The sequence below is a fragment of the Notolepis coatsorum genome (assembly GCF_963971535.1).
Source record: "Notolepis coatsorum genome assembly, chromosome: 3".
Taxonomy (NCBI): Eukaryota; Metazoa; Chordata; class Actinopteri; order Aulopiformes; family Paralepididae; genus Notolepis; species Notolepis coatsorum.
The window spans coordinates 84,295,585-84,308,265 of record NC_140167.1 but is presented as its reverse complement, the minus strand read 5'-3'; the positions used below and the strand labels follow the sequence as shown (position 1 = coordinate 84,308,265).

Genomic DNA, 12,681 nt, shown 5'->3' with positions numbered 1-12,681 from the left:
TTTGAGTATCATTAAGTATCTTGAGGCTGAAGGCAGTGTCCTCTTTAAAAAAAAAAATCACAATATGGTCACCCTTGAAGTCGCATTATAATTCACTTAATAAAATAATGACGAGTCAGCCTCCTAAAAAGACAAAAGTTAGTTACACGACTCACACCGCCGCCGCCAAAGTAAGGACTTTGCTCTGTATCGTCAATCAATGGTCAAATAAATATTTGATTAAGGAATATAATATGCCTTTTTGTATTATTTCTGTGTATCAGCAAAATGTATATATTTTTATGTTAGACATTGAGGGAAATTAAGATCCTCAGATTTTTTACACACCGCAGCTTATCAACTAACCGGTTAATCGGCAGGTGACGTAGTTGCTCAGTAGTTGCTGATGTCTGCTCAGGAGGTTTGAGTGTTTGCTCAGCCCCGAAAAAAAATTAGAGGGAACATTGCACGTCGCCTAAGAAGTTCAATTAAAAACAACAAACAGTCCAGACCCACAGTGCACCTGTATGTGCCGCAAGACAGTGTCCAATGAGACAGACCCACAGTGCACCAGTACTGCACCTGTATGTGCAGCAAGACAGTGTCCAATGAGACAGACCCACAGTGCACCAGTACTGCATGTGTAGGTGCAGCAAGACAGTGTCCAATGAGACAGACCCACAGTGCACCAGTACTGCATGTGTAGGTGCAGCAAGACAGTGTCTAATGAGACAGACCCATGATAGATAACATTCAGCCACTAGATGTCACACTAGAGCATGTAATGTATCCAAAGCATTCCACAGGGGGAAATGGGAAGTAGGGAGGGGATACATGTCTGCAACTAAATGTTTTCTTTTAATTATAAATTCATTCATCTATATTTTTTGGGGGGTGAAGGATGATTTTTTATTTTAGATTTTTTACTTAATTTTGTTCATTCACGTAATATGTATATGTTCATTCACGTAATATGTATATATATATATATATATGTATAAATATATATTTAACCCTGCTGTCTCCCCATGTAATTTTTTGTTCATCTGAGTTATTTTAAATATTTTTTTTCCCTCTTTTTCTCCACCTGATTTTTCTGTGCTTTTTCCTCCCATCCCAATTTAGTCGTTATGCCAATTCCCCCCTCCCCTACCTGGTCGTTGTGCGCATGTGCCCCCTACTGGTCGGTCAAGGGAGCCCTGAGGTCTACCACATGCTTCCTCCGACACATGCGGAGACAGCCAGTGGCTCTCTTTTCACCTGGCAGCGAGGACTCTCATTGGTGAAGTGTAATGCGTGGGAGGTCACGCTGCCTTCACCACTTCCTGTCTTTTGCTGTGCAGGCGCCCTGACCTGACCTGTAGGAGTCGCTGTCCACAATGCCAGATTACCACCCCATCGACTTTCCTCCCGCTAACTCAGCCAAACGAGTTAGTATGACGGCTGGCCCAAGCCGGAGGCAATGCTGACACCTGGATTCGAGACCGGAGTCTCTCGCATTGGTGACGAGCGCAATCTCCGCTGTGCCACCCAGCCGCATCTGAGTTTTTCTTTGTGTGAATTTTGCAATCTGTCTTTGAAATTTTGAAAAGGAATGAATATTTGACTTGTATGGTGAGGACTGAAGTTAATAATAGTATTCATTAAAAAAGATACATTAATAGGTAATGTTTCTATGGCAGTCTTTATATATTTTTATACATTTTTATACATAAGGGATACAGATTGAGCTATTATACAATCTGTCACTGCACAAACAATAAAAATGCATCAAAATAGATTTTGCTGCCAATCTTTGACACTCCAGGCTCTGATAATCCAACCAAAACAAATCTATTTTGTATGTATAGGATGGAAAATAAATAGAAAATTTACATTTAATCACAAAAACTGGAATTGAAGGGATTACATTATTATTCTGAAAAGGAATTGGTGAGGGCTGAAGTTAATAATAGTATGAATTTAAAAGAAAATAAATGGGTAATATTTAGTTGTACATGTACATTGTTATACATACAAGGGACACAGATTGAGTCTTGGTCTGAGGGGGGAGGGAGGTTTAAATTATTACATAAAAACCTTATCTGACTATAGCACCTTTAAATCTCTCCAGTGAAAATACATTTGAATGCTTTTTGAGCAGAGCAACTTGGCAGGTGATTGGCTCCTACTGATCACTGCTACCATCTAGGGCTGCGCATTGATATATTATATATAAAAACCATGTCCCATGATTCCCCAGCATTCCCTTTTTTTATGTCAAATAAGATATCGATATAAAAGCATCATTACAGTGAGTGAATGAGTCATGGCCCACGGCAGGCCAGCGCACCATGGGAGAAATATTGGATTGAAATGAATTGTGACACTGAATTTAATTACATTCCATTAACCCAATCTAAATGCAGATACAATTTCATTAAAGTATAAATCAACCTAATCTACATTTAAATACATGTGATAATCCCAATGATGTATCCAAACGTGTTGTAGGTAAAATGATGTGAAGTGTGGTCCTGCGCCCATATTGTCAATGGTTCCCAGAGAAGGAATGCCTGATCTGGGGCCAGTGACCAGGAACGGTCTGTGACCTTTGTGACCTTTGTGACCAGACAAACAGACTAAAGCTGACAGTACGCCCACTTTGTGAATAGTCCTACTATAAAGCTGCTCTGACCTTTATGAAATGTCCTATGATTCCATAGTATAAAGCTGTTCTGACCTGTATGAAATGTCCTATGATTCCTTAGTATAAAGCTGTTATGACCTGTATGAAATGTCCTATGATTCCATAGTATAAAGCTTTTTTTTTTTTTTTTTACTTTTTCTCCTCCATTACATTTTTTTTTCTCCCATCCCAATTTAGCCGTGCCAATAGAAGTAACGTGGAGGCTCACACTGCCCCCGCCATTTTCCTGTCTCTGCTGTGCAGGCGCCCTGACCGACCTGTAGGAGTCGCTGTTTACAACGTCCAGATTACCACCCATCGACTCCCCACCCGCTAACTCTGCCAATTGAGTTAGTATGACGGCCGGCCCAAGCCGGAGGCAACGTCGACAGCCGGATTCGATACCGGTGTCTCTTGTGTTGGCGACGAGCGCAATGTCCGCTGCGCCACCCATCCGCATAGTATAAAGCTGTTCTGACCTGTATGAAATGTCCTATGATTCCATAGTATAAAGCTGTTCTGATCTGTATGAAATGTCCTATGATTCCATAGTATAAAGCTGTTCTGACCTGTATGAAATGTCCTATGATTCCATAGTATAAAGCTGTTCTGATCTGTATGAAATGTCCTATGATTCCATAGTATAAAGCTGTTCTGATCTGTATGAAATGTCCTATGATTCCATAGTATAAAGCTGTTCTGATCTGTATGAAATGTCCTATGATTCCATAGTATAAAGCTGTTCTGACCTGTATGAAATGTCCTATGATTCCATAGTATCTGTTCTGTTCTGACCTGCTTCAGTCCAGCCCTAGTAGGACCGTCCTCGGGTAAAGACGCTTGTAGGCAGTGGATGATCTGACCTGTATGACCAGGAAGACGTCCTGTGAGGGGTGGGTGATGGAGAAGACGGCGGAGCGGGCCAGGGTGGAGATGGCTGCCGTCTGGACGTGAGGCCTCAGCATGCCCTTGGTCTGCTCCGAGTTCAGGTCGAAGAAGAAGTTCTCCGAGATCTTGAGGGAGAGACACATTTAGAGCCGCGGTGTTATTCTGGCCGCCGGGTCGACCCGGAAGCTCTCTCAAATTAACAGAACTGAATATAGAAAATGAACTAAATGCAAAGAGCAAATGTATTTCTGGTGGCCAACCACATTATCAAAACAGGCCCACCGCCGCAAATAGATCCCCGAACTCCTAACGTGTTGTTCCATGTGCACACTTCTTTACGCTCCTTTGAATCAATTTCCTGTCCACTAAAAATACACACACACACACACACATTATAAATCTAATTGTGTCCACAACAAAAGACTGAAACGCAGCCTAAATGCAGTTATTCTTCAGCTACAGACTCTGTTTTGGCGATGGCTGCCGAACCCGACGACACTCGGGTGATCAAACAGCCGTTTCCCTGTCAGAGGGAACGAGAGCTCGGCTGAAATAGTACAACACTTCAAACAGCCATCTAGGGGCTCTGCTCAGAACCACCACTGCTACCTTGTAGTGTCTGTCAGATACAGAGAGGGGTAGGAAGAGGTTCCGTCAGACAGAGAGGGGTAGGAAGAGGTTCTGTCAGACAGAGAGGTAGGAAGAGGTTCCATCAGACAGAGAGGGGTAGGAAGAGGTTCTGTCAGACAGAGAGGTAGGAAGAGGTTCTGTCAGACAGAGAGGTAGGAAGAGGTTCTGTCAGACAGAGAGGTAGGAAGAGGTTCCATCAGACAGAGAGGGGTAGGAAGAGGTTCTGTCAGACAGAGAGGTAGGAAGAGGTTCCATCAGACAGAGAGGGGTAGGAAGAGGTTCTGTCAGACAGAGAGGTAGGAAGAGGTTCTGTCAGACAGAGAGGTAGGAAGAGGTTCTGTCAGACAGAGGGGTAGAAAGAGGTTCTGTCAGACAGAGAGGTAGAAAGAGGTTCTGTCAGACAGAGAGGTAGAAAGAGGTTCTGTCAGACAGAGAGGTAGAAAGAGGTTCCATCAGACAGAGAGGTAGATATATTTAGTATCGCGATACTATCGTATCGTGACGCAAGTATCGCGATAGTATCGTATCGTGAGGTCTCTGGCGATTCCCACCCCTAGTAGGAAGAGGTTCTGTCAGATACAGAGAGGGGTAGAAAGTTAATTATTACTCTACATAAAAACTTTATCTATAGTATATATTTTTTTTTATTCATTTGAATGCTTTTTGAACCGAGCAACTTGGCAGGTGAATGGCTCCTACTGATCACTGCTACCATCTAGGGCTGGGCAATACATCAGACTGCTCTCAGACCAGTGTTTAGGACTGTTCTCAGACCAGTGTTTAGGACTGACTGTTCTCAGACCAGTGTTTAGGACTGTTCTCAGACCAGTGTTTAGGACTGTTCTCAGACCAGTGTTTAGGACTGACTGTTCTCAGACCAGTGTTTAGGACTGTTCTCAGAAGTGTTTAGGACTGTTCTCAGACCAGTGTTTAGGACTGTTCTCAGACCTGTGTTTAGGACTGTTCTCAGACCAGTGTTTAGGACTGTTCTCAGAACAGTGTTTAGGCCTGTTCACAGACCAGTGTTTAGGACTGTTCTCAGACCAGTGTTTAGGACTGTTCTCAGACCAGTGTTTAGGACTGTTATCAGACCAGTGTTTAGGACTGTTCTCAGACCAGTGTTTAGGACTGACTGTTCTCAGACCAGTGTTTAGGACTGTTCTCAGACCAGTGTTTAGGACTGTTCTCAGAACAGTGTTTATGACTGTTCTCAGACCAGTGTTTAGGACTGTTCTCAGAACAGTGTTTATGACTGTTCTCAGAACAGTGTTTAGGACTGTTCTCAGACCAGTGTTTAGGACTGTTCTCAGACCAGTGTTTATGACTGTTCTCAGACCAGTGTTTAGGACTGTTCTCAGACCAGTGTTTAGGACTGACTGTTCTCAGACCAGTGTTTAGGACTGTTCTCAGACCAGTGTTTAGGACTGACTGTTCTCAGACCAGTGTTTAGGACTGTTCTCAGACCAGTGTTTAGGACTGTTCTCAGACCAGTGTTCAGGACTGTTCTCAGACCAGTGTTTAGGACTGTTCTCAGACCAGCCCCTGGTGGTGACTGTGTTGTCCTGTACCCCACGGGAGGCTAACACAGATACATGCAGCAACAACAAGTGATTTACCGTCATTTCCCACAACAGACCCACTACATAAACCTTTATCTCCTGTGATTCACGCCGGGCCTCTGCAGCACTTTTACCGGCTCCAGGAGGACCGGGCCGACAACTCAGGGCCGCCGGCGCCGCACCCGACGCCGGGGGGGGGGATAACAGCTCACCTTTTTCTTCTCCTTGACATCGTATAAGGCCAGGCAGGCGAAGACGGGCTCGATTTCGATCTCGAACCTTCACGGGGAGGAAAAGGAGGGGGGTCAGCACAAAGCGGCAGTTAAAGGAGAGAAGAACGAGGCCGCTCTCTCCGGCACTTACTTCAAGGACAAGCACTTGACGAGCAGCCGCTGGCCCAGGTGTTCTTTTGGCACGTCGGGCACACAGTGGCGCTCGATGGGCTCCTCCTGCGCGTTCAGAAGGAGAAGAGAGCGCCGTTAAAAACACAACACACGCAGAAACGTTATATTCACCTTATGAAGCTTATATATAAATGGTAAATGGCTGCATTTATATTAGGGCTCCAACGATTCGTTTGACGTCATGGACCGTGAAATGTCGTCGATTTGCATATTCATGACGCATGGCATTGTTGTTGCTTGTATGTCGCACGTTTCTACTGATCTCAGAGAGAAAGGGAGGGCGTTCCACAGTTTGGGAGCAGCTACCTGAAAGGCACGATCCACCCGGGTTGCAAGTCGGGTTCTAGGGACAGATGATAGAAGTTTGTCAGAGGATCTAAGGGCCCGGTTTGTTGAGTGAGGTGCAAGAAGGTCTGAAATGTATCCAGGTGATAGACCATGAAGGGCTCTAAAAGTAGTAAGTAGCACCTTAAAATGAACTCTAAATTTGAAAGGGAGGCCAAAATAGGTGTGATATGAGACATCTTGTTATTTCTGGTTAAAAGTCTAGCAGCTGCATTTTGGAAAATTTGCAGGCGGTCCAAAGCAGACTTATTTAAACAGGTAAAAAGTATATTATAGTATAGTCCAAACGGGTGGAAATAAAAGCGTGGATGACCATCTCCAGCTCTGCCTTGGATACGAAGCAGGAACGAGTAAGTTGACTAATGACTGATATTTAAAAGATGTTTGGTAAAAAATAACACCTAAATTCTTTAGTTTATGCTGAGTACATAAGCTTAATGACCCAATGGAGTGCGTGTCGATGCTGGGGATTAGGTTATCAGGGGCAACTATCAAGGTTTCAGTTTTTTCAGCATTCAACTAGGGCTGGGCGATATATATCGAGCCACTGTCGCCCCTCATATTCATCTTATGAACCTATATAAGGCCATCGGCGAGAAATTCATTGGCTTACACTCATGGTCTGACCGTTCCTTATTTGATACCTGTTAAAAGTGTCATCTACTCCATGTCCCCATATCTCTATAACACCAGAGCTGCTCACCATATCTCTATAACACCAGAGCTGCTCACCATATCTCTATAACACCAGAGCTGCTCACCATATCTCTATAACACCAGAGCTGCTCACCATATCTCTATAACACCAGAGCTGCTCACCATATCTCTACAACACCAGAGCTGCTCACCATATCTCTCTATGTTCCCTGTGTTAACACTTCCTTTGGTCAATCCTCCTGCCAATTTACTGCTCCCAACAGTTGGAAACGAGATGCAAAGGACTTGATCCCCCTCGCTACTTTTAAGGACTATCGCAGAGTTGTTTACACACACCTGCAATTGTCACCCAGCCTTTTAATAACCAACATGTAATTTGTCAGTTTTTTATTTACCCTTCGAGAGGCCCTTCCTTCCTCGCGCCAGGTTGTAAATGTAAATACAAATTTGTTCTTAACTCATTGACCGCCGGGGATTAGCCTCATCCTGTAGTCCCACCGCTGTAAACGATGGGAGTCGCTCACCTTGTTTGCAGGGCTATAACTATTTAAATATTATAGCTATGGATGCAATACTATGGCCCATTTGACATCAAGTATCTATCGTTCAAGATGTGAAAAAGGAATATTTTTTCCATCCATTCATTCCCGTTTTATACCGTGGTGAATATAAGTATGGTTTTAGAGCGGTTTAGGGTCATTCCTGGGAGGCTAGAAATAGGCTGTGACGCATATTATACTTAATCCATTGGCATTTCGTCCCTATACACGCTACAATAAAAAAAATTCAAATAAATATGATCGGTATATTATGTTCCATCATGCATGCATGAAAAGGGGGGGGGGGGGTCATTTCTGATGAATTGATTGTCAATAACGGCATTCGTTAGTACAACAGCATACGCTGATCAGGGCGATGGCTATGAAAACAAGGCACAACCAAGCTGAAATTGACGTTAAATTGCTCTTACCTGTGGCCGATGAGATTCCAAAAAGAATATTCCAATTATTTGATTGCCATCTGCTAGATCGTATGTCCATTTGGCCCACGCCATACCACCCCACAGCATAATGTATCGCGTCTCGAAAGTGATTCAATGCGATCAGATAGACCCCTCGGTCCAGGCTACTCGAAAACTCCGCCCGGATGAATTTCAATGATACACAGCCACATACACAGAGTCACAAAGGGAGTGCAACATCGGCCGCATACCACCAGGCGGCGGTATTGTACTGGCAATCTCAGAGTCATTCCATATGGTTACACAGCCTTCCTGGAGGATTTATGATTGGAAATAGCGAATAAAAGAAATAACGATCGGGCGCCCCAGTGGCGAACCACATAACGAGCTGAGTCGCGGCACGGCCGACCCCGGGTTCGATTCCCGAACCCGTCGTTATTTGCCGAATGTCTTCCCCCCACTCTGTCTCCCGTTCCTCCTCTCTCTCTCTCTCTACTGGACTGCCCAGTAGATAAAAACGATAAACGCTAAAAAATTTATTTAAAATAACGATCAAATAACGTATATATACATGGTTGGCGTTATTCGATTGGTGGACAAACACGTATTAAATCGTTGTTGGCAGGGAATGAGTTAATTGACCTGCCTGGTTAAATAAATTTAAATAAATCTGCTGTCTCTTTACTTCCTGTAGCTAAACTTCACGATAGAGATGCTAGCTAGAGTGGATATTCCCAAACTGAATAAATAATATGTCTAGAAGCACAAAAGTGTTAAGCTAGGTCATTATCTTCATAACAGAAGAAATAGAATGTTTTTCATTCAGAATAGATAGAATGTTTAAAATGTTAACAGGTACCTTTGTAGATACACTGTGACTTGTAGGGAGTTAAAAACAACATTGTCCAGCTGGCGAGCTGAAGGAGGTGTCGTCCAGGGCGGGGTGCAGTAGATAAAGGGTCTGAGTCGTACCTCGTCCAGGGCGGGGTGCAGTAGATAAAGGGTCTGAGTCGTACCTCGTCCAGGGCGGGGTGCAGTAGATAAAGGGTCTGAGTCGTACCTCGTCCAGGGCGGGGTGCAGTAGATAAAGGGTCTGAGTCGTACCTCGTCCAGGGCAGGGTGCAGTAGATAAAGGGTCTGAGTCGTACCTCGTCCAGGGCGGGGTGCAGTAGATAAAGGGTCTGAGTCGTACCTCGTCCAGGGCGGGGTGCAGGGCGAACACCTCCCGGTGGCGGTGGGCCTTGCGCTGCTCCTCGTTGTGCCTGTCGATCTCCTCGTTGGGGGAGCGGTCCAGGAGGTGGGGGAGGAGGGCGTCGGGGAGGGAGTTCTTCAGGTCAAAGATACTGCAGGCCCAGCTGCCCCTGGGAGTGTCGTCTATAGACATGGACCTCCGCTTCAGGTCGTCCTGAGGGGACACACACAGACACACACACACACAGACACACAGATGCGCATGCACACATACACACACACAACCACACATGAAAACACACAACCACACATTAAACACACAACAGCAATGGTTATTACTACTGTGAGAAACACAGCCTGTATTATCACAACAGCAATGGTTATTCCTACAGTACATTCATTTAGTTTGTTTGTTTGTTGGTTTTTGGGTGATATGGTAGCTGTGGTTATTTCTGTGTGATAAGGTAGCTGTGGTTATTTATGTGTGATATGGTAGCTGTGGTTATTTCTTGGTAATATGGTAGCTGTGGTTATTTCTTGGTGATATGGTAGCTGTGGTTATTTCTTGGTGATATGGTAGCTGTGGTTATTTCTGTGTGATGTGGTAGCTGTGGTTATTTCTTGGTGATATGGTAGCTGTGGTTATTTCTTGGTGATATGGTAGCTGTGGTTATTTCTTGGTGATATGGTAGCTGTGGTTATTTCTTGGTGATATGGTAGCTGTGGTTATTTCTTGGTGATATGGTAGCTGTGGTTATTTCTTGGTGATATGGTAGCTGTGGTTATTTCTTGGTGATATGGTAGCTGTGGTTATTTCTTGGTGATATGGTAGCTGTGGTTATTTCTGTGTGATGTGGTAGCTGTGGTTATTTCTTGGTGATATTGTAGCTGTGGTTATTTCTGTGTGATGTGGTAGCTGTGGTTATTTCTTGGTAATATGGTAGCTGTGTTTATTTCTGTGTGATAAGGTAGCTGTGGTTATTTATGTGTGATAAGGTAGCTGTGGTTATTTCTTGGTGATATGGTAGCTGTGGTTATTTCTTGGTGATATGGTAGCTGTGGTTATTTCTTGGTAATATGGTAGCTGTGTTTATTTCTGTGTGATAAGGTAGCTGTGGTTATTTATGTGTGATAAGGTAGCTGTGGTTATTTCTTGGTGATATGGTAGCTGTGGTTATTTCTTGGTGATATGGTAGCTGTGGTTATTTCTTGGTAATATGGTAGCTGTGGTTATTTCTTGGTAATATGGTAGCTGTGGTTATTTCTTGGTGATATGGTAACTGTGTTATTTCTTGGTGATATGGTAGCTGTGGTTATTTCTTGGTGATAAGGTAGCTGTGGTTATTTCTTGGTGATATGGTAACTGTTATTTCTTGGTGATATGGTAGCTGTGGTTATTTCTTGGTGATATGGTAGCTGTGGTTATTTCTTGGTGATATGGTAGCTGTGGTAATTTCTTGGTAATATGGTAGCTGTGGTTATTTCTTGGTGATATGGTAACTGTGTTATTTCTTGGTGATATGGTAGCTGTGGTTATTTCTTGGTGATAAGGTAGCTGTGGTTATTTCTTGGTGATATGGTAACTGTGTTATTTCTTGGTGATATGGTAGCTGTGGTTATTTCTTGGTGATATGGTAGCTGTGGTTATTTCTTGGTGATATGGTAGCTGTGGTTATTTATTGGTGATAAGGTAGCTGTGGTTATTTCTTGGTGATAAGGTACCTGGTCGTCCTGGTAGCTGCTGCTGTCCGGCATCTCGTCAGCTTCAAACACCTGTTTAGGGAGGCCCTTCTGGCGCTCCTTCTGCTTGTCTAGGGTGTTGGGGTTAAATCCTGTTCCCAGCTTATGGTATCTGAGGGAGGAGGAAAACCATTTTACTAAACGCATAACATCAAATTAAAGATTTAGTTCACACATTTAGAATCCCAGCCCTATTCCCTATTTATCTAAACCAGCGGGAACCAGCTCATGTATGTACAAACGGACTGAAACTAACTGAAATCTACATCATCTCCTTTGTTTTGCTGACGTTCAGGGAGAGGCTGTTTTCCTGGCACCATCCCGCCAGGACCTTGACCTCTTCCAGGTAGGCCCTCTCGTCGTTTGCAGAGATCAGGCCCACCACCACTGTGTCGTCAGCAAATTTGATGATTGTGTTGCTACTCCGCTGAGCCACACAGTCGTGTGTGTACAGGGAGTAGAGGAGGGGACTCAGAACACAGCCCTGGGGGGCCCCTATGTTGAGGGTGATGGATGAGGAGGTGCAGTTGCCTGCTCTCACCACCTGGGGTCTGCCCGTCAGGAAGTCCAAGACCCACTGGCAGAGGTCATAGTTCAAGCCCAGGTCCCTGAGCTTGGCTATGAGTTTGGAGGGGACTATGGTATTGAATGCCGAGCTGTAGTCGATGAATAGCATTCTCACATAGTTCCCCTTCCTCTTGTCCAGGGGTGATGCTGCTGTGTGCAGCACATGGGCTATGGCGTCCTCCGTGGACCTGTTGGGGCGGTATGCAAATTGCAGGGGGTCCATGTTGATGGGGAGGGAGGAGCAGATGTAGCCCTTTACTAGCTTCTCAAAGCACTTCATGGCTATGGAGGTGAGAGCTACAGGGCGGTAGTCGTTGAGGCAAGCAGGCTTGGATTTTTTGGGTACTTTCGAACGGTATATTATATGTTCAGAGAGAAATGCAGTCCCGAGTCGCTCGCAAAGTGCTATGACTTGCGCGCAAGTGCTTGTGAGCGTGTATACGTCCCGGTGCAAGTTGTGGTTAACACATTGACGGCCACAGGGATTAGACGGGCCCCACTCTAGACGACCAGCATATGTAAACAGACTTGGGGCTGTTTGTAGAGCTAAATCTATACTTTATAGTATTGCTATCTGTCCATTCTCATTGTCAATTGAGACCATAAACCGTCCCTTCAAAATGGATTAAAGAAAAAAAAATCATCAATACGTTCTCATTTTATAGCGCCGTGAATATAAGCGTTATACGGCATTTGGTCTAGTATATTTCCTGGAAGGCAAGATAAAGGGCTAATAGCTACTAACGTTATATCCAATGGCATTTCCGTTATACAAAAGCTACAGTTAAAACTCAAACTGCATATGATCGGTATGATCCTCAAGCATGTATGCATGAAAGGGGAGGGGGCGGGGGACGTCATTTCTGATTATTGATTACCAATAACCGTGTTCATCTAAGTAGCCACATACGCTGGTCGGCTGGTTGAGTATCATAGCAAGCTCTGATCAGCATGTAATTTACGTGAAAAAGATCTTACCATGAGCCGGTTGGATCCCCCCGAGCATTTCCCCGTTATCGATCGCCATCTGGTAGATCGATATGTCCATTGGCTGATGATATATCCCCTTATTGCATCATAGTGAAATCGGCG

The 12,681-nt window shown here is 44.4% G+C and overlaps 1 protein-coding gene across 4 annotated transcripts in view; it reads right to left on the bottom strand.

The window, feature by feature from the left end:
- dock7 (dedicator of cytokinesis 7) overlaps positions 1-12,681 on the bottom strand; it is a 303,680-nt gene that overhangs the window by 265,220 nt on the left and 25,779 nt on the right. For all 4 annotated transcript variants that reach the window (XM_084309449.1, XM_084309450.1, XM_084309451.1 and 1 more), the window contains exons 5-9: positions 11,005-11,134; positions 9,284-9,496; positions 6,088-6,173; positions 5,937-6,003; positions 3,511-3,660 (exon numbers count right to left, since the gene is read on the bottom strand). In XM_084309449.1, the coding sequence (XP_084165575.1) occupies positions 3,511-3,660; positions 5,937-6,003; positions 6,088-6,173; positions 9,284-9,496; positions 11,005-11,134 (646 nt within the window). The remainder of the gene's footprint in view (positions 1-3,510; positions 3,661-5,936; positions 6,004-6,087; positions 6,174-9,283; positions 9,497-11,004; positions 11,135-12,681) is intronic.